Genomic DNA, 22,253 nt, shown 5'->3' with positions numbered 1-22,253 from the left:
ATTGTTCATCTTCGCCCAGCATGTTACTTTCACATACCGGACGAAGGACTTTACCAAATAAAACATTAAGCAGTTGAGCAAGGAATCAGATTAGGTGTTTTATTAAGCCGTTTCTAGAGGTCAGGGTTACGTTTCGGCTTATAATTACTAAATGATTATTTCACACCGGGCGAAGCCCGCCTGTAACAGGGATGTGTCATACCGACGCTTACATTCTACCTACCAGACCTTTCCTTCTCAGCTAAGAGATGGATAAGAGAAATCTTCACAACAATATCGGAATAAGTTAATAGTTCATGATTAAGATTAATTTTAAATATATAACAATAACAAACACATTCTCATGACTTTTCTTTACTCATAATATCAGAGATGACTAAATCATAATAATATATAGCTGTGGATGTATAGTAAATAACAAAAAGATAAAATGTCAATATTGTTTGGCGTGGTTAAGAAGCTATTTGAATGCTAAGTGTGAGTCATTACTTATTTTAATATATAATTACTATACAACATCATAAATAATCGACGCTGCTGCAATGATTAAAGAAATAGCCTTATCCGTGATGATGATGTATGATTCTTGACGTGTGCATCATTATTTGTTATTTTAAATGTATCTTTTAACTTTTTTTGCAAGGTATGGTTATTAGTTATTTTCCTAAGCATTAAGTTGAAAAAAATTACATGGTATTTCGTCAACTGACACTCTTGGCTGGTGACAAAAAAATTAAAACTTACTGTAATGCGCCGGCTAGATGGCAGCGACTTGCCTGCGCGGTATAGTTTGTGCAAAAAATACGGAACACTTTTACAGCGCTTTTCGGTTTGCGGGAGCTACAGTTTCCCGTCCATACACAACATAAGATACAACCCGGTTTGCGCAGGTAAGCTTATGGTAAAGAATGAGCGTCTATCCGGCGCTTAACAGGAAAAAAACAAAATACTAGGATTATATTATTATAAATGAACTTTATTCAATAAAATAAATACATTTTTGTAGAAAAGAATAATATGACAAATGAAAACATAAGTACTTGAAATTAATATTTTTACGAAAACAGATACAAATATTTTAGGATAATCTCATAATAAGAATATACATAAATAGAAATGTAGACATTATTAAAATACAATATAGCAAATTTAACATTAATATTATCGCTGGGAGTAGGGATGAATTTGTGTTGCCGCCTTGATATTCGTTTTAATAGCAGAGGGAGCTTTAGGTAACGGAGGAGCTGGCAAAGGAGGAGGAGCGGCTCTCGGAGGTCCAACAGCCAGAGGCACATTTCCCCCTACACCTCGAAGACCTTTTCCCATTCCTACCGCCGTTACGAGAGCGTGTGTGTCTGCTAGGCTGTGAGTTTGCTGGATACCTGAAGTACAACATACATTAATTAGAGATCATTACCAACTATTACTTGGGCTCGGCCTAGATGCTAGTTTCAGGGTGAATATTGGCGGTGTGAGCTATTACTTCTCTGCAACATCTCACTTCAGTCTATAAAACAAGCTAAATGAAATTGAAGAGTGACATTCCAAACCGTCCTTAGTCCAAAATTACAAATTTTTATGTTTTTATGGAATCAGATAGAGTGTGCTGAGATCTATAGTCTCACTAAAACTTATATTTTACAAAAAATCCTTAGTCTCTTCAATTTGATGTCGAAATGTGCCTTTTTTTCAAAACAGCACTAAGGTAACGGTTGATTCTTTCCAAACTCGCCTAAGGATATATGCGCATGCGCAGTTGAACTCTTTTTGCTACATTTACGCTCCAAGCGGCCATAATATAATATTGTAACACATCAGATTAGAAATGTCAGACGAAATGTTAGAGAATTTGTGTTTTATGAGTTCATGTGCACATCAGTAAACTATTTTTTTTATTGAAGATGGTCCTACATTGTAGTATTATTATAATATATTATTATTATGCTGTAAAACTTACAATGTTTACCTTTTTATCAAAAAATGCAAAGTGAAAGAAATTTAATATTATTTTTATTCATTAATCATCCCAACAGACCTGTCCATGACCACACTCTATTACATAATCATAATTGTACACACAAAGGACACTCAACTTTACTTTATTGTGTTCTAAACTGTACTTAGTACAGACTTAGGGCCACTTTGAAAAAAATGAATGAATTTTTTTGAAGTTTTACTATACTTTTTAATGTTATTTATATTTTATGTTTTCGAGTCTTTGAATTTTCTATGAAATTGCCAAACATTATAGTACCGAAAAATTAAGAGGTAAATTGCAAATCACAAAAATATGATTATCTCAAAATCAGATTTTTATACTTAGGCCGGTTTGGAATGTCACTCTTCAATTATTAAACATACATAACTTGAAAACATCTCAGATATATTAATTATACCCACTAGAAAAAATCATATTTGAAATTTGTATTTTTTTATTTTTATTCGTAAATCGTTAAAACAATTTATTTAATCCAAGTCAATGAAGGATTCAGTATAGTCACAAGTAGACATTTTACCACTTGGTCATCGCGGGTGTATTACTCCAGTACGTTAATTAATTTGCTCCAAGTAATAGTAGTCAAAGTAGTCTACCACAGAACAGATTAATAGAATCCAGATAGGCTATACCCTAATACACTACATTTTGAAGCAGGTTTTTGAATGTGTGAGTGTCCTACAAAAATGAAACACACATTATAGACGTGCAATAGTGTATGTTGCAACCGTCAAATACACCAATATTGAATGAGCGTCAGTGTATAAACCGAAAGCAGAATGAAGGGCAGGCTTAGAATGACATATTCTTAACATGTGTATCGTCGCCGTAAATGTCAAGGGAGCCAGTCCACAAAATCATAATGCTGAGAAACAGGCACTCAAAGATTTTGTGTGACAAAAAAAGTAACATTTTTTTATTGAACTTTTTTGTTTTTAAAGATATAATGGTGAAACTTACAACGAATATACTTTGTGGTATTATCTTTTTATTATTTTGTACTAATAACTAAAAATAATAGTATCTTAGAAGTCATGTGTGTTATATCTCTCGATCACTGAATATTGAAATATACAAAAAATGTAGTCAAAAAAGTTTTGGGGCTTAAATCCATTGACCACTGCATCTTTGATGATTTTAAAATGCTTTTGTGTACTTTACTCATTTTCTCCAACTTTGTGGCTTGGCTCCCTTGACATCTATGGCGACGGTATATTCTTCCACACTCATGATCGGTTGCCTGTTACTCCACATTCGTTAGGTATTTCAGTTCCCATTAATTCTGTGTTCCCTGTAGTGTATTGTCAGCTCCAACATTATTAAGACTTAAACCATGATGTAAAAGTATCAAAATAGAGTCAATATAGTATAGTAAATTACCAGATCTTAGAGATTCTCCTTCCCAATCTTCCCGTCCTTTAGAAATGATTTCCCATACATGCCCAACTACTTTATTGAATTGGCTCACTTGTTTCTGAAACAGTTTACAGATACATACATTATAATAATTTGTAATAATGCTACATATGAGTAAAATGCATAATTTTATAAATGAGATATATAAATACATATATAGCTGCCATTTGGCTTGAGTGTTTTATGTTTTAAATACAGTTGACTCTCGATTCGTCGCCGAACTAAAAGCACTCTTTACAAGACACTTGTAAAGCCAGTGCTCACCTACGCATCGGAAACCTGGACATTAACTCTGCGAAATGAACGAGCCCTGAACATCTTTGAAAGAAAAATTCTCCGCCGTATATATGGACCGATCAGGGACGGCACCAATTGGAGGAGAAGATATAATGCTGAGCTCTACGGGCTGTACAAAGGTTGCAGCGCAGTTCAATCAATTAAGATTGGGAGACTGCGATGGCTAGGTCATGTGCACCGTATGAATGACAATGAACCGGCAAAGAGAGTGATGTCCAGCAATCCAATAGGCCGAAGAAGAGGTAGGCCAAAGATTCGCTGGTTGGATGGAGCTGCCAGTGACTGCCGTATTCTGGGGGTACCGAATTGGAAAGCGGCCACACTGGATAGGGACAGGTGGAGGGAGCTGTTGGAGGAGGCCAGGACCCACACTGGGTTGTCGCGCCCCTGATGATGATGACTCTCGATTTAACGGGGCTTAAGAGAATATCTATTCTGCAGATAATCAATTAACCCATTATAGTTATATCACAGAAGATGTAAAGTGGTCTGATTCATACGGGTGCCATTCATAAGTCATTTTTCGGTATGTAGATCAATCAAAGATATAAGTAAAGCCCGCGAAGCATTGCAGATTGTGATGGTTGTGGGTTCAAGTTCAATTCGGTACAGACATTATTCAAAAACATCTAACAAATCTGTTTTTGAGTTGTTATTTAATTAATTACGTATGTTTAATAAAGGACGCCACATTCTTAACCCTTATATGCATGGTGTTTAATTTTTGTATCAAACTATATTATTTATAATTTATTTTTGTGTAATTTAATGTGTGCTTACAATATAGTTTTATTCATAAGAGTAATAAGAAAATAATAAATTTGATCGATAACTACCCTTATAAATCATAGATATTTCATCAATCATAGGAATTAATTGCCTAGGGTCAAAATGTTTTTAAACGATCCACACATCAACAGTTTTAAGAAAATTTTTGATGATATTTTAGCTCGGTATATCCGATAAGGAGCTCGTTATAAAAGTGAATAAATGTATGGAGAAAATCATAAACTAAAATATCAACGAATGTTTCCTCGTTACATCCGAGATCTCGCTATATCCGTGATCGTAATAACTGAACTAGACTGTATATTAATCACCTGAGCGGCTTCAAAATTAAGATTAGTGGCCTTATGGGTAAGCTGTAACATCCGTTGCTCAGCTTGTGGCTCAGGTTTGGTACGCAAGTAGTCCGGTACCAAATCATGAGCAAAAGCTGGGACCCTTTCCTCGGTGATTGTAGCTAGTGCCTCGTCCCTTTCGCAGCATAATAGAAGTGGTAGAACAGCAAGACCTCGGAGTGGGGGTGCCAGTTCTGAAGAGAGTATTTTACTTAAACCTGTCAACTAAAAACGTACAAACATATTATCGATTATATTGTTTGATATTCAGGTAAAGTCGCTATTAGCAATAACATAAGATTGGAAACCTCAGAAATATACCTACTTACTAGAAAACAATTGGACCGAATGAGATTTAATCTCATATTTTTCACAGTCCAAAACAATTTTTCATAATAAATTTGCACAATATTACTAATTAATGATGAATTTTTTGCTATTCCTCTGATTCAAAGCATCCTCAACCTTTTGCGCGTCACGGTATACGATTCACATATCAAAATATTTGCAACTGACAAAAAAATATTTAGTTACCTGCTAATCATTTTTTATATACCTATTCTTAAATCAGTATGAAAAGACCTGTAGCTCCCATGCCATTTATTGCAATCCATCAATTAAATCAAATAGCAAAAAAATCATAGTTTATACTGATTACATAATAGATAAATATGCCCTATTAATAAAAAGGTTGCCGAACACTGTTTAAATGCGTATTTTACCTGAAAAAAATAACTAAATCGTAACTTCATCCTTTATAAATTTTTAGTTGTATTAATTATTTATTAGTTTCGAAACAATATTTTTTTCATTAATATTTTGTTCTTGTGAAAACAATATTCATAATTTTATTATGACATTTTTTTGAGAAAAGACAGTTTGCATCAACCAGCTTTCACTTTCCAACGGCAGTTTCCAAAACTGGTTAATAATAAAAAAAGATTTGATCCAATAATTGTTAATTTAAAGTTTGATATTTTCATACAATTTGATGCATCATTATCACACACTAGGTTAGATTAGGTTGGGGTAGATTAGATTAGGTTAGGTTGGGTTTGGTCTAAAAAGAAAGTTATAAAAGGTCATGCGGTCACCTGCTATTGCCTTATTACTATTATGTCAATTTCGATTAGTTACTTCATACTTGATTTTTACTATGCTGCTGTAATTCCTACAGCACATTGGAGGGGAAAGATCAAGTCGTGATGACAACTGTCAAATATGAATGGTCTAACTTCAGCTGTACGAAATGGATTCAGTACCTAATTCAATAAAACATGCTTATTTTGTAGTTGGTACTTACATGTCCGGAAAGAAGTGCATAGTTATCCAGAAAAACTGGCCAGTTAATGGTTTCATATTCGGTCTCTAGCTTATGAATCATAGCAGCTATGGCATTTTTTAGATCATTTACTCTTACAATAATAGCATTTAAAGCTGTATCCAGTTGCTTCTCCTCTCTCTGCATCGTGGAATGTAATCTACGAATGGACAAAATTCATTAATAAATCAACCAAATTAAATATGGTTAAATTATTTTCTGCCGTACAACGTAAATGATAATTCCTATATAAAATAAATATACTCATGTTTCATGGTAATTATCATAGCCCTTACTGGACAATAATTCAATATTAAATTTATCAAATCGAAAACGATCCTGCGAATTTTAAGGTTGGATTGTCAATAACATTAAGAAATTTAGCATTCATACACTTAATATTATTATAAATATAAGCCCGCTTATATAATACAAAAATCATTTAATCCCCTACCTTAAAACAGAATAACTTTATAGTATTTTAGCTCAAACCCTTCTTACTGCTTGCCCTAAATATTTTGACACTTCAGTTTGTTTTGTTTGACAGAAATTTTCTGTAGTTCGAATTGCACTGTGTAGTGTGTTGCCACTTTGCCAGTGTTTTCCATTAGTTCTGAATAAAATTGATAATCATTTATAAAGACATTTATTTTTCAATACGTATGAATTTATAGCAAAGAGATCGGACTCATCTCTTTGATTTATAGTCGTTTTTAAAAATTAAATCTTCAGCACGCGCCCATAAGAACTTTGAGCCGCTACATTTTTATGTAAGGTGAATCGGGGTAAGTGTAACGTTGGGGTAAGTGTATCTACTAAGATATCTCAGTATCTACTACAAATTGGGTGATACCATCTATGGAAAGGTGATAGCAAAGTCACTGATTTATAAATCTAATCAGAAATGGTGTCGATACCATGTTTTTTGAGGTGACTACATGGATTATTCTCCAGACGACATTTTGAAGTCGACGAGTGAGATGGTAGCTGTTAGGTACTAAACTATTTTTTTAAACACGGAAATCTGCACATTGTGGTTGTAAAATTTGGTGAGTATGTACATTGTGTTTTGATACCCTGCTTCACGTGTTGTTATCGTTTTACTTATTGATAAGCATTTTAAAGCTTTAATCGAGTAGACACACTTTCCCCACGAAAGTAAACGCATGGGGTAAGTTCACCTTTGTTTTGTGTCACACTTCCCCCATATATTTTTTATGAATTCGCATAGTCATTATTTTAACTATTGATGGGACACGACGCATTATTTATATCGATCTAAAAAATGTTCGTAATTGAAATTAAATGTTTATAATTTTATTACTATAGTTTTATGTTAGCTAAATAGGTACTCGGAAGAGTGCATGTGTTTCAGTTTAATACATAGGTTTTTAAAATAAGTGCTTATCTAACATGTGATAATTAATGTGCATTTTTTCCACATGTCAATTTAATATAAACGAAAGACAGATAAAGGAGCTTACGAACATGGAAAATTACAAAAAACAGTTGAATGTGTAAAAAACCAATCTATTGGCAGGATATTAAACTGCGAGAAAATACGGGATCCACGATCTACAATTATTATTGCTCATGTTTACGAAAGAAGAGAAGACAGTTTTAGCAGAAGTACAACATTTGCATACGTTGGAAAACCATGTCTCACAAAAAAGTAGTCCTCGAATAAATTGGACAGTATATTAAAGAAAATAATATTAACACACCGTTTAAAAACGAAGGACCCGGACACAATTGGTTTAGGTATAGGTTTTATTAAAAGAAATAAGTTATCATTTAAATATGATGGTTACTTAAACCCTGACGGCTAAAATTATTAAACATGGAACATGCTTTGCCTACTGATTCTCTGAATCCAAAATCTCTGTTGTCCAAATTCGAAGGAAAATAAAATAAATTGTGGGGCGCGGGTCACACGTCATTCCCGAAGCCACTCTGGCCCACGCCACGCTACTTCCGTGACTTTATTATTTTGTTTTCGTTACCGCTGCCTGTGCGATGTTTTCGTAACGAATCCGCCCGGGTGATCAAGACAAAAGCATGTTCGATGCTAAAAATTGCAAGCTGTAGAATATGTTCGCATAAAAGTTTTGCGATCCTTTTGTAATCAATTGGTACTATAACTTGTCTTTTTAAATAGTGCAATCATCAACCTGAATTTAAAAGATTGTCCATAAAGGATATATAATGTTGACATAACAAGTTTTTCCCATGATCCTTCAAAAAGTAAACTCTTTAATTGCATCGGATTTCCGTCAACTAGGATACATTAATTAATAAAAAAAATACGTCGTTTTTGTTTTGGGACATCACTAGCGCTTCATACATTAGTATGACACACTTACCCAAAAAAAAAATGTTTTAGTCCATTTTTGTTAAATTCTATACTGTAGGTAGTTTTAAATCACGACTCAATATCCATTAAATGAAATATTACCTTTCTATGCGTGTAATACGTAATGGTTTTGAACTACTTTTGGAATAAAGATGAATTTAGTTACGCTTACCCCAATATTGGGGTAAGCGTAACAAACTGACTAGTGACCAAAAAATATTAAAACGTCGTATTATAGTAAGATATACAGTGGGTTCCTTCTGTACATATCAATTGTAATGCTTTTGTAGATCCTACGGTAAAGTTTTCAACTGTTTAAAACACACCTATTCATCATGAACCAGGTTGAAATTCATCTCATTGAATTATGTCACACTTACCCCGACTCACCTTACATAATATTATGCCCCTTCTTCCTCCTATACAAACATACCACGCCGACCGGCTTTCACATTTCTTACGGTGGAAGGGTTGACAGGCAAAGTGGTTGAACATTACGTTCGGTGGTCCATGTTCGCGCCCACGTTTACGTTAATTTTTTTTCTAGTTGTACCTACCCATGTAAATGGTATTACTATTATTGTTCATTTGAAAATGTCCCTCTGAGGCGGACGAACCTGGTCCAGTTATTTAATAAAAGTGGAATCAGTACAATAAATTTTGGGTTTTTATTACAATTAATACGTACAACGCATTTCCACCATGAATTGACAGTTCACACAATAAAATACATACCTACCTCCTTCTAAATAAAAAATATCGTACAAGTCGGTTATGGGGAAGCCAGCGGCAAACACATTTTGAAAATAGCCGATAACTGGATTATTTGTTAGGTTGGGTTTTCATTCGTGAATTCATGAATTTTGCCAAAATTGGCTGACAGCTCGGTTCCCGCCTGGCTTCCCCATAACCGACTCGTACCAAAAATATTTTTATTTGCCTATTTAATAATACTATTACTATTGAATCAAAAAGTTTTGTGACCATCTTTGGATTCGAGTGACCCAGATATCAAATATAATATTATTTATTAATATTCATTTTCATGTAGAATCAGCCAGTAGCTACCCAATTATCGCAAATTCAACGAAATTATTGACTTCAATTATAATATTATTTCTTAATATTCATTTCAACGACAGCTGTCAGTGAAGTGTCCAATTATCACATACTCAATAAAATATATATATTAAAGAAGTCATTTCAACATATTATTCAAAACTGCGTACGTCAATAAATAGTAGATCATAATTGATTGAAAAGCCAACTCTATAATAACTTTCTGGACAGAGCATATCTCAGTCCGATAAGTACCAAACTTTGTGTCAGTCAGCTCTCAATCTCCGTATCGCTCCGCACACGTCTCATCCACCGAGCCTTGGACCTCGGACAAGTAACATTACTCATGTATTATAACTCTTGTACTGATTGTTTACGCTGCAATAAAAACTCGCTCCTCCAATCATCGGAAAGTTGAATATTATAATGATATCAATATGCAATTCAAAATTTTCACATATTTCTCCACATGATTCATGCCTTCTACAATTCTTTGTTGGGTCTGATCACTCTTACCCCGTAAGGAATGAAATGTAAAGTGTTTCAATGGATCTGGCATCCTAAGCTTCTAGCAGTGATGTTAAGTTCTTCAGTAGACTGGTATGAAATTTAATGATTATCATCAGGGTTAACACAAAAAAGCAATACAAGAGTGGAATGTAATAAGCGTATATTTACTTTGTTCTAATATATTTTCCATCACATTTAAAAATACCAACAAAGTAGGTAACTACTACAAAAAAATACATACCTATCTAAAATAATAATAAATTCATATTACAACTGGCAGGAAAAATATCATAATAATAATTAAATAAACAACTCGTCTTTATGAAAATCGTGCACCTAATTTTTATAACAATATATTATTATAAAATAATCATCTAAAGCCTTTTTCGTATTGATATTTTTATATGTATAATATCGGAAAATTACATCTTGATTCAACTGACAACTTTATTACTACAAATTAAATGATTCCTTGATAACATCGATGTGGAAATAATCTCTTTTAGAAACACCAACAGTAGAATATAATATATTTTAAACATTCAATACGTAATTTAATTTTATATATGTATCAGTGCAACAATGTTAATATAATATAATGGCTAATAAATTGTACATGTAAAAAGTGCCAAAAACACCAAAAAGAACAACGTCTACCAAAGGAATATACAGCCAACGACAAAATATATCTCTATTTCATACAATTTTTAATTTTATTTACCTATATACATGTACGATTTTTTTGCAAATAAATTGTTCTATTGCACTGGCAATCGATCGATTGATAGTCAATTAGTTTGTAAACCAATTTTTGGCAATAATTTATTACATGATTTTTGTTTTTACAAATAATCAAATCAAACATAAAATATAATATGTCCATATATTTAGTCACACTGTTAAATTGGACATTACTAACTATTATTTATAAGATTGTTAGGGTTGACGGCTGAATTTACTTTGGTTCTCTCGTGAACAGACATACCTGATGTCATTCGAGAAAATTACGTTAGCGAACAAATTTTACTACACTATCAAGACATTTCAAGTCCCACCTGCTTTCTCAACAAACTAAGAACACTTATAATGTTGGTGCTTGCCGATGCCTTGGAAACCTGGACATTAATTACTCTGTGAAATAAAAGTAGGGCATGAGCATTTTTACGAGAAAAATGATAGAAGAAATATATAGTATTCAATGGTCTGTGAGACATTTTGGTTTTATGAATGAATCCATAACCCTCCCCGCATTGTCACATTTTCTGATTAAATATCAGCATAATACTTATAGCAGACCTTTTGTTCTAAATACAATCTAAAGAAACAGGAACCAAGATATCTTAATTTTAATTCTTTCAAAAATATCACTTCATTCCGAATTGCTAGATTAGAAACGTTTAAAAATTAATAAATAACTTTTTACAAAAAGTCGATAGTACCTTATAGGTAATAAATAATATATAGAACGAACGATGACAAGATCATTTTTAATGCCCTTGTAAAAACTTTAAAGTAATATTGTATCCTATAATTATTATACTACACTGAACTCCCTTTTCACACAGTTTTTTTTACACGATTTTGGAATAACACGGTGCAAAGCCATCAACTCTGAATGCATGTTGGAGACCAATTTGGCCAGAGAGTGTTAAAACATAGTGAATATTTTTTGTTACCTTTGATTTTTTAAACTATTGTAGTGTATACTTCTTTCACACGTTTTTTTTTAACACGGTATCGCGTGCGTGTAAAAGACGAGTTTAGTGTAAATAACTACAGATGGCCAGTGACTTCATCTGCTTGAAATACGGACAGATATACAAAACAAAGAAATTGGCTGATTCGATTTGAATGAGATCAATAACAGTTCTCTCTACCCGCACCTCATCTCACCACTCCACCGTTACTGTTTGAGCACTTTACCCACTCGTGTTGCAGACACAGTGTGTTATTCGATAACATTTGGATTCAGTTTATTTGAAAACTTTGAATAACAAAATGTTTAAAAAGTAAACCAGCAATGCCCACGTTTTTTTGCATTCATATTTAAAAACCGACCATGAGAAATCTATCAGCGAAGGTTAAAAAAGTGGATAAATTTTTGGAAGAAGATTGTATCGGGACCCATGTTTAAATTATCAGAAGATGAAACTCTACAAAAATGGTACCAATAATACTGTACAACTTTTATTGATATTGGTCTAATAGTTTTTTTAGTTATAACTGAACAAATGCATACAGAAAGGCAGACAGATAGCTCACTTTTATTATAATGGGCCTTATTGGCTTATTACAATACATTAACAAAAGCATTTTTTTAATACTCTCACCCGTACTCTGCATTTTGACTTATTTTCTAATATTTTTTTTAAAACGGTAAATTATATTTTATGTAAGACAAAAATAGTTTAATAAAGCTCTTAAAAAAACAATGATTCGATTTTAATATTATTGCTTTTCAATACTTTTCATTAAACAGGATAAACCTTTCATTACTTTTTGATTGAGAAACAATTTTAGGACATCTCTATTTTATGCAAAAATAAATATTGTGTTTAAACAGTACGTTAATGTTAACAAACACATTTTCAGGCAATATTTATAATTAAACAACTACCAATAATTATTGGTAAAATAATACATATTGGGAAGTAGTTGCAGATTTTTGCGTCAAATTGGTCTATTATGCATACAAATTTAATTATCACTTATTGGGATAAATTATAATTAGTTCACTACATGAGATACATGAAAAAAGTTAAACTCTTTGTCATGGCATTCAACAAAATCTTTGGTTGAAAATATCATTTTTTAAAACTTCAAAAGCTTGTTAATTATTGAAAAAAAAAACTCCAAATATTATTACACCGAATTAGTATAATTCAGTTCTAAAAAAGATAATTTAATCTAGCATTATGATATTAATTAAATTTATTTAGTTTCGTTAAAATAATGAATTATAATATTAAAACAGCTAACTTTGGAAAATAATACATAACGAATAAAGGAGATATCCGTGACTCTTTTTTTTCTCATAGAAAATGCAAATATTTAAAATTGGTTAGGCAAAGTTCTAATTATAAAAAAATACATATTTTGCAAACATATTAATAGTAATTGTTATTAATTTTTAGAGAATTATTCTCCCAACATGTGTTTACAGAAACATAATATTCTGCTCATGCAACTCTGCCATAACCACAATTGGTGATCTACGTAATATTTACATTTAATAATTTTCGTTTTCATATACTATGTCCTGTTCGAAAATATATTTTAAGATACGCCCTTAAACACACTGGCCAAAGAAATAATTGTCGACAATATGCAGGCGTTTCGCAGTCTATAAGTTAATAGATGTTTAGCAGAAGATGACGTATTCTTGCTAAGCAGATATCACTGCCTACCATAGACTAGTAACTAGGAATCAATATGCTCCATCTGAACAATTGTGAAATAAATCAAATGTAATTTCAAACACTCGAAATTCTCATAGGAAGAGTTACATTCAATTAAATGTCATTGTTCGTCATGTTTAATTTTGAAACTGACTTGCAAATTTGAACTTTGAAAATTTGCACTACCTTACTTCTTCATATTAACTTTTGAAAGGCAAAACTGCACAAGTGATTTTTCGTGTTTGGTACTAAACAATTATTTAGTTTGCTCTTGCAATCTCTCAAATTTTTCTTTAGGCCAAAATAAACATATCGGATGACTATATTTTGAATTTGTTATTTTTGCTCCACTAAAAATTCAGCAAGCATGAGCAGTTTCACCTTTCAATTCTATACGTGATTACGCACTGCAAAATTCCTGTACTATATTGATACAACAATAAAAAATAATGCTGATATGAGTATCGCAATATTATATTACATAGAGATTAATAATTATTTAGAGAGCATAGACTCGATAACGACCACCGGTTCCATCTAGCTATACAAATTGTTACAATTATTATATTATCGAACAGTAATCGGGTCGAAATGTATTCGCCCAAAACTAACAAGAAATGTGTTCAGGCCGGCCTCGGCCTGGCTGGAAGGGGAGGCGGCGCAGGCTGTCTGGTAGGAACGGGAGGGGGCGGGGGCGGCGCGGACGGGGGAGCGGCCGGAGGAGGGGCAGGTCGAGGCGGAGGGGCTCTGGCAGGCGATGGAGGGGCCCTCGAAGGTAGGGGAGGGGCGGGACGGACGGGAGCAGCGTGGGGTGGCTCGTCGCATAGTGGAATTGTGTTGTTCGAACACAGGTCAATTTCGCTTTGAGTGATGTCAAGCCACTCAGGGGATTTGAGAGCGATCGCCAAGCGCTCGGAGCATACAGTCATCTCCCCACCTTTGGCAGCCAGCATGGCACTTTGCCCCTCCCGGAAGGTGACCCAGAGGACGTTCTCGTCGGCGAACCTCACCAGGGTTACCTCCCCAAAGGTGTTGAGGTCCTGCAAGAGCGCCGTCATGAGAGAGTCGCCAAATGTTCCCTCCTCGTCATCCCTCTCGCTGAGTGGTGTCACGATGACCGTGGCGTCCGGGGGGCCGAGGTCCTGGACCACCTCAGTGAACACCTTTTGGCGGAGTGCGGCGTCTATCTCGCACACCTCCGCGTCAATAATGGCAACGACCGGACGATGATCGCTTTGCTTCAGCTGGGCGGATCCGTAGTGGATGAGCCTGCCGGCCCCAATATCGGTGACGGTCTCGGGTTCTGTCACAGCACGCCGGCTCTTCCAGAGTATCCTGTCGGTCCACGCTGGTGCTCGGCATTTTTCGCTGGTGTCGTACTCGTCGCTGAAGAGGTCGTATTTATAAGTCGGGGCGAAGGTTATCTCCCCCTCGAAGCAGTTCTTGAAGACGTTTCCTGCAGCCTTTTGCTTGTTGAGTTGGTCGCTCTCCAGAATGGGGCCAAGGTCGTTTTCCTTCACCAGCTCTTTGATCTCCTCCTTGTCCATGTCGACCCGGTAATTAAAGTCGCCGCACCAGAACACGTAGTCGTGGGAGTTGAGAGTCCGACCCATGGGGAAGGCGATCTTCCTGGTGATCTCTGAGTAGTCGGCATTCCTCTCAGTAACCTGCGACTGGCCAGCGGCAAAGTGAGCACATACGAAGCAGAGTGATGTACCGTGCAGGACAAGACGGATGGCCGCACCACCCTTGTTTCCAGTTGCTCCACCCATACCCGTCTTGACCGAGTCAACTGCCACGTCCCGGATATGGGGGGTCAACTCGGGCCGGGCGAATACGTACAGGCAGACGCCCACCAGCTGTTGGCTGCTCAGTAGAACATAGGGGCGGTCCCTTGACAGGACCCGCTCGAGTTCTTCGGCCCAGGCTTTGGCGTTGTCCGAGCTGGCAGCCATTATGTTGCTCGCATTCAGGTCAACGATTTCCTCAAATCCGATCGCGAAGATGTCAGTGGGGGTGTCACCATCATCCACTGTGGCCACCAGAGACGACTGCGGCGAGTCGAGCAGCCAGTCGGCCAGTGACACATCCTTGTAGACCAGGCTTCGAAAGTGCTTCCCACCATTAACGTTGTATGTGCCCATCGTGATCCTTATCTTGGCGGGTACGACATATTCACCGTATCGGCGGCACATCTCCCGCGACAACGGTGTGGAGATATGCAACATGTTGGTTGGTAAGAGGATCCTGCTCCTGTCTGCCAGCTCCGAATTGAGAGTAGAGCCCAGCAGAAGGACATCAATAGCCTCCTGCTTGGAGTTGTCCAGAAGATTGTTCTGGATAGTCCTGGCAGCGGAACGGGCGCCGTCAATAATCTTGGAGCCCCCTTGAATAGCCCCTGTCCCCGCGTAGATCTTGCTAATCTCATTGCCGTTGTTAATCCACATCTGGCGGAAGACTTCCTCGAAGCGGGTAACATTCTGCTTTTTATCACCAATCTCCAGCAGGTAGAGCTGCATCAGCAGGATCTCCAGCCCAATAAAGAGCTGGACACAGTTGGTTCTGTCCAGACAGTCCAGGCAATTGGTCCGCAGAGTGCCCTTCTGTTTGCAGTTGATGCTCCCATTTTGGCTGTGGAACAGTGACACATGACTGAAGTACGGATCGACTAGAGTTTTCAGTTTAGCCAAGGCATTGGGCATTCCGCCTCTGACCTCCTGATGGTAATCGAATATGACCTCTCCGATGTCTCTGTGTTTAGATTCCGAGAGATGTTTTTGAAAAGCATTACTTAGGATGGCTTCACCTTCGCTGCTGCCGATTAAGCTTGACCCGAGCAGATTGACGATAGCTACAGAGCCATAGTTTCGCTTCATCTGATTGAAGTGCCTCTCAAATGTGCACTGCGATGCCCCGAAACTTCTAGACATTCTGACTTTGTGAGAGCCAACCTGTATTCCGGGCTGTTCCCAAAATGTCGGTACCGAGCCGCGGGTTTGAATGTACGATGTGACATCGTTGTCCAAGAATATAGCCTGTTCGGTTTCTACAAAATTGGCGACGTTCCCGTCGTCGTTGGAACCGCGGACGTTGAACCTGGTGCCGGCCCGCTCGCAGCTTAGCCTTGAGACGAGCGCTGCCCTCGCCTGCTTGTGTCCCACATAGATCGTCCTAATCTCGACGGATCCGCACATCGCTTTTAGAAGCCACTGATCGCACTGCACGCCAAACCTCATGAGGTGAATGAACAGAGTCCGATTCCAGAAAAACCTGTTATCGGTGTCGTGCGTCCTGCTCCTGCGCTGGGCGCAGAGCGTCAGGTCGAATAAGGTCTGGGAGGAATTGCCGGTCGACCAGGAGAAATAGAATGTCCCGGAATTGAGCAATTTTCTGACTTCCGAAACCCTGTCTTCGCTCTGAGACTGGTAATATAGAGGGAAAAATTGCGTCTGAGTAATGCGGAATATTTCCACTTCTCCGACTTTACCTACAGAACAGCATCCCGTCACTAGAACAAGGTACAGCAGTGTGCTATCACCGGCATTCAGTTGTAAAACACCCAAGCAACCGTATCCATCTGCTATCTTCGTGTACTGTTTTCTCACTGTCTCGGTCTCCTGGGGCGTCAGCACGACTACCGCCTGCGATTCGAACATGAGGGTCTCCTCTTTATTCCTATGCTCTAATAGAATACTGTGGGGATTAGGAGGAGATGATTTTTCTAACACTTTGAAACCTTTTGACATAGCCATGGTTGCGGATATACGAAATCTTGCTCAGTTTGAAAATGTTACACGATTTTTTTTACATAAGAAAAAGGGGCGAGTTGCGTTTCCGACAGTGGCTCGCCCCCAGCGCGATAACTATAATATTATCTGACGTTTCAGGGAATAATATCGAAATGTGTAGAATCAGTCGGTTTTGACAGATCGATGCAGATGTCTAGGTGTTGCTATCACTAATTTAGATGTAATTCGTTGAAAAACAAAAATAATATTTTAATCAATTTATTAGTAATAATTATCTGTTTGGCAAACGAAACTAATCCAAATTCATATTATTTTTGAGGAAGTAAGAAGAAAGTGAAGTGCAAAAACCATTTATTGTCATTTAATTATCTTCACAAAGTATGCATTTGGTTCGAGTATCACTAGAGATTTTTTTCTGTAAGATAATATAGTAGGTATAGGGAAAACAATATTAGGATCTCAGAGATTGGACTCCTAGTCTTCAATCCCTTTGATCTCAAACAAGTAAATTAATTTATTGGATTTTACTGCCTATGTCAGTGGCACCTAAACTTTTTTGTTTAGAAGCACGCTTGGCGTCCTAAAGATTTTTAACATAGCGCTCAAAAAATACTTGAAAATTTAGATGACTTCAAGGAATCTACTATTAAAAGTTGTATTATTCGTATTGCTTTCTTAATTTGCCACCCCATGCCACAATGCATGACCTCCTAGTCACATGAGCCATCACCTTCATTTCTCTCAGAACTTAAATCTACTTGAAGTTGAAAGGTTTTTTGAAATCAGTTGTTTAGGTGAGATGGTGCCTTTCAAATACAATTTTATATTGTATGAAGAAGCATTGGATATCACAAGCTGGTACACCAATAGGAATCATTGTGATTGTACATCTGCGTTTTCTATTAAGTTGTCCGGAATTAATATTTATTTCAGGTCTCAGTACACGGTTTGACCATCACTGGCCTATGCAACAACCACTATACAAATTTACCATGCCATGTGCATAAATCTGCGTTTTCTATTAAGTTGTCCGGAATTAATATTTATTTCAGGTCTCAGTACACGGTTTGACCATCACTGACCTATGCAATAACCACTATACAAATTTACCATGCCATGTGCATAACACAATATCTATGCACAATATGCAGCCCTTGACTTTCGTACGTAATTGGTTCCTGGAAATGAGTACGAAAGTAGAGTAATGTAAAAAAACATACCTTAAATTTTTATTTATCAATGGGTGTAATAAAATTGTCGATGCGTATTAGCAATCGGGTGTTCTTTTTATAAACTTGTCAAGAGATAGTTGAATACCACCCTTTTATCTTTGTGGAGAAAGAAGAGACTGCATGGAAGGGCACAGTTTTAGCATTATCATAAAAAATCTAAATTTTAAGAAATATGCGAAATTGCGAATTGTACGAAAGTCTAAAGCCGCCTGTATACTGTTTTGAGTTTCAAGTTATATTTGGAAACAAAATAATAAAACTATCGAATAAAAGAAAACCATGAATCTTTTGAAAGATGTATGCACCAATATGAATTTCCGTCAATAGAAGATGAATATTTTTTAAAAGCCAGTCAAACGAAATAATTGTATGTTTTTATACTTATTTAAGTATATCGTCGGTGTTTTGTAAAAAGGGCAAATTAACCAAAATGCTATTTTACAGGAGGATTTTTAACTTTTGACATATTTTATTTGTTTATTACCTGTAGATGATTATAAATATCTAACAAGTTTATAATAAAGCTTAGAAAGAATACTGTCATTATAATAGGTATTATTATATAATATTTTAAAAGGCCTAATATGTCACATTTGCTTTTTATTTCGTAATTTTAATTAATTTAATTTTAGTCGATTATCGTTTTTAACACTATACGGTCCGCGAATTTTTGCGACGTACCTACACCAATATCCGGTATTTTTAAATGAAAATCAACAAATTTCGATCACAAAGTTAAAAATGCTATAACTTTTGAACCTATTGATATATTTCAATAAAATTTTCAAAAACTACTTAAAATATATCAATGCATCAAATTGTGTCATTTATTTAACACTTGTCAACCTCTGGCCCGCGTTCCATAAAGGTAAAGTATATAATTTGTAAATTTTCGTACATTGTTTATTATATGTTATTAGATTAGCTCAGTTTGTTAAATATAATGTAAAGGAAACAGCCTATTGATATAAAGCAATCACAATATATTATTTTTAATTAAAAAATGTAATAAAATATTCAAATACAAAATGTTTTACACCGCTATAGAATACGTATCAATTCATTTTTAGCGCTACTACTCATATCTCTGATTATCAAATATAATAAAATGACAAAGACTTCACACAAACTGTGAGTGTTTAAAAATAAATGCACATTCATTCCCGAACGAACACTTATTTAGTGATTTATTGGTTTTACGAGTTTTATGGCTGAGGCCTAGCGATAGAGGCAGTGCAGTGGCGTGCATATTTTCGCGTAAATTTAATTAAATAAAATGCACGCATATACATTCCCACCGCTTATTACAATTTGGTATTTTTGTAGGAATCGAGACAATCCAATAACAGTGCAGAGGCGTGCGTAAAAAAATCATATAACAAAATCTAAGAGCAATAAATTGTAAAACAAACATCCATATTCCACAAAAATATTTGAATCAACACTCAATCTTATGGATACCTTTAGATAACTGGCTAGGCATGAAATAATTATTGGCACATAATAATATAGTGTACGAGTAGATTTAAAACAAATTAAACACTAAAACTGAAATTATTTGAAATAGTTTATAAAACTATGAATGTAAATGAACTAACAACTAATACACTTTTTTAAATGATACGAAAAAAGCAATTACCAATATGTAGATGTAGAGGTACTTTACACTCTTTGGACATGTAAATAGGTTCTTTTCGAAGTTTATGTGAGGAACACACTTTACACTTTCTTCTTAAACGTTTATTAGTTGCGGAAATCCCCGGAAATATTTGATGTTGTTTTACACTGCCAGAGAGTCTTTGTAATGAAGTAGGTGAACTGGTTTTATGGGTTGAATCTGTATCAGAAGATGTAGAAGGTGCATGCGTTTCCGCAACATCAATTGATTCAGATGTCTGTATATCCTCGATCCAAACTTTATGTTCAACAAAAAATCGTGAAATTTCATTTTTCATTATTAGTGAAATGTAAATAACGCAATATTTGAAAAACCGCTTACGTGGAATAAGTGGATTTGTCGGCCAATAAGAATGAGTCGCTTTTCTGACAATGCCCATTATTATCACCAAACCGAACCACTTTTTCAACGCCGACATGGTTATGTCCACACATTTTTTAGATCTAGCTTTAGGACTTAAATTATCAGTGTCAAATGTTACTCTTGATAATCCTTCAAATGGCTTGTTCTCTCTCGGCGGATCATCATCGTTCCATCATTGTCGGCCTCAGTTTCTGAATCCTCAGAATCACTCGCGAAATATGTTGTACGTGGGCGTGTTCTCAAGGGAGCAAATGAGTCTGTTTCAATATCACTAAAATCTCCGATATCTTCACAGTCACTGGGAATATCTGACATACAATCCGCATAGTTTTCCTCTAAAAACGATTGGTCCTCCATTTTAAAAAGTTTTTTTGGAGATAAAACTAATAAAAAATATATACCCTAGCTAAAATATACTTAGGTTAATTATTTTTTCAATGAAATTAGTGCAACAAATATAAATAATAATAGCTATTATTTATGCAGTTACACAAGCAATAACCTCCCGAAAAAAGCGAACGAAAATAACGCGATACAAGTTCACATTTATAACTGTTCTCATTTTCAAGTTAAAATTTCTATCATGGATGATGAAGCATGGTGGACGTTTCATGGGTAGTAAACCATTAAAGACAAAATATCAAATAGCACGCAATTTCATAGCTAAAAATCGCGTTCATTTTTTTAAAAAAGAATGCAGGTTCATAAATGGTTGACTGCCACTGAAAAGGGTCGACAATTAAATTTCGAAGTTGAAGTGACGACACTGGAATATAACATTGAGTGTTTATTACCTTTTTTTGTTTATGTCTCGTGATTCACCCGCCTAGAAACAGGCTTGTAACTAATCAAAAAAATGGTATAGGTACAAAAAAATACTGAATGGTATTACGTCCGCCATCTCTGTAAAAACCCCGAAATATTTTTTTTTCCATCGTGATTTTACTTCTTGCACATGTCATTCAACCATCTGTCGATAGATCTTGCAACCAAATATTAAATTTCATATTTATTTTTCACAGTAAAGATATGCGTAAGTTAAAACGCCACGTCAGCGTCACCGGACCGTAACGTTCGGCTCGCTAAGGACGCCAATGTGGCGTTCCCGGACCGTAAAGTGTTAAGTACTTTCCTGTGGAGATTCAAATTCGTCATTTTTACACAACAAAGCTAGTGGGGTACATATTGTATTTTCATTAAAATCTCGATTTCGCCAAAATGGTTGATTCGCCCTTTTTACAAAACACCGACGATATGATGGTGATTTTAAAAATTATGTCATTGAGATATTATTAATTGAAATTGACTGTAACTTTGTAAAAAGGAGGGCGTAATTTCGCAGTCAAAGTAAGTCTGGAAAAGAAAAAGATTTTAGGGTGACTTGGAGATGTGAAATGTGTCTTGTCTAAACAATTTTACGATATAATATACATACATTATTCAGTCAGTTTTCACGTCAAAAAAGGGCACTCGAAGAAAAGGTAGAATAGATGGAAACACTTTTGAGACATTGATGACACTGTCTAGCTAGGTAGAGCTAAATCCAACGTTGTATCTTCACCTTAGATGAAATGCGGCAACATGGTCCTCTTGATAACCTTTACCTGAAAATTTACTCTGATGCTCTATCTGTTGTGTGCAGAGTATTTTTTATACTAGCACAGATGCAAAATATTTGTAATAATAAAACTTAAGTATGTAGCTACAGAGATATGTATTTGTATTTACAGAAAAAGCCTCTCAGGGACGAGGATCGTTCA

At 35.5% G+C, this 22,253-nt stretch overlaps 2 protein-coding genes across 2 annotated transcripts; both read right to left on the bottom strand.

Annotated features, from left to right (window-relative positions):
• Nucleotides 1-948: 948 nt before the first annotated feature.
• On the bottom strand, nucleotides 949-6,709 carry MED8 (mediator complex subunit 8). The gene is made up of 5 exons (XM_085957592.1): nucleotides 6,606-6,709; nucleotides 6,134-6,311; nucleotides 4,810-5,055; nucleotides 3,377-3,470; nucleotides 949-1,382 (listed from the first exon to the last, which is right to left on the bottom strand). Exons 2-5 carry the CDS (start codon nucleotides 6,296-6,298, stop codon nucleotides 1,162-1,164), a joined length of 726 nt encoding a protein of 241 aa, XP_085813718.1. The 5' UTR covers nucleotides 6,299-6,311; nucleotides 6,606-6,709; the 3' UTR covers nucleotides 949-1,161.
• Nucleotides 6,710-10,421: 3,712 nt separating this feature from the next.
• Synj (synaptojanin) lies at nucleotides 10,422-17,413 on the bottom strand. The gene has a single exon (XM_085960355.1). It carries the CDS (start codon nucleotides 17,221-17,223, stop codon nucleotides 14,095-14,097), a length of 3,129 nt encoding a protein of 1,042 aa, XP_085816481.1. The 5' UTR covers nucleotides 17,224-17,413; the 3' UTR covers nucleotides 10,422-14,094.
• Between the last annotated feature and the right edge of the window lie 4,840 nt (nucleotides 17,414-22,253).

Source organism: Rhyacophila brunnea, unplaced genomic scaffold (genome assembly GCF_057557595.1).
Source record: "Rhyacophila brunnea isolate RB1 unplaced genomic scaffold, BYU_Rbru_1.0 scaffold_11, whole genome shotgun sequence".
In the NCBI taxonomy this organism is placed as follows: domain Eukaryota; kingdom Metazoa; phylum Arthropoda; class Insecta; order Trichoptera; family Rhyacophilidae; genus Rhyacophila; species Rhyacophila brunnea.
The sequence above is the reverse complement of the archived record's forward strand: the minus strand, read 5'-3'. Positions and strand labels throughout refer to the sequence as shown.

What these genes read in the sequence shown, in the direction of transcription:
- MED8 (XM_085957592.1), bottom strand. Translation starts at nt 6,298, where the DNA reads ATGCAGAGAGAGGAGAAGCAACTGGATACAGCTTTAAATGCTATTATT. An exon ending in ATGCACTTCTTTCCGGACAT is followed by an intron (nt 5,056 to 6,133) that starts GTAAGTACCAAC and finishes GTACGTTTTTAG; the next exon opens with TTGACAGGTTTAAGTAAAAT. An exon ending in TTAATTTTGAAGCCGCTCAG is followed by an intron (nt 3,471 to 4,809) that starts GTGATTAATATA and finishes AAACTGTTTCAG; the next exon opens with AAACAAGTGAGCCAATTCAA.
- Synj (XM_085960355.1), bottom strand. Translation starts at nt 17,223, where the DNA reads ATGGCTATGTCAAAAGGTTTCAAAGTGTTAGAAAAATCATCTCCTCCT.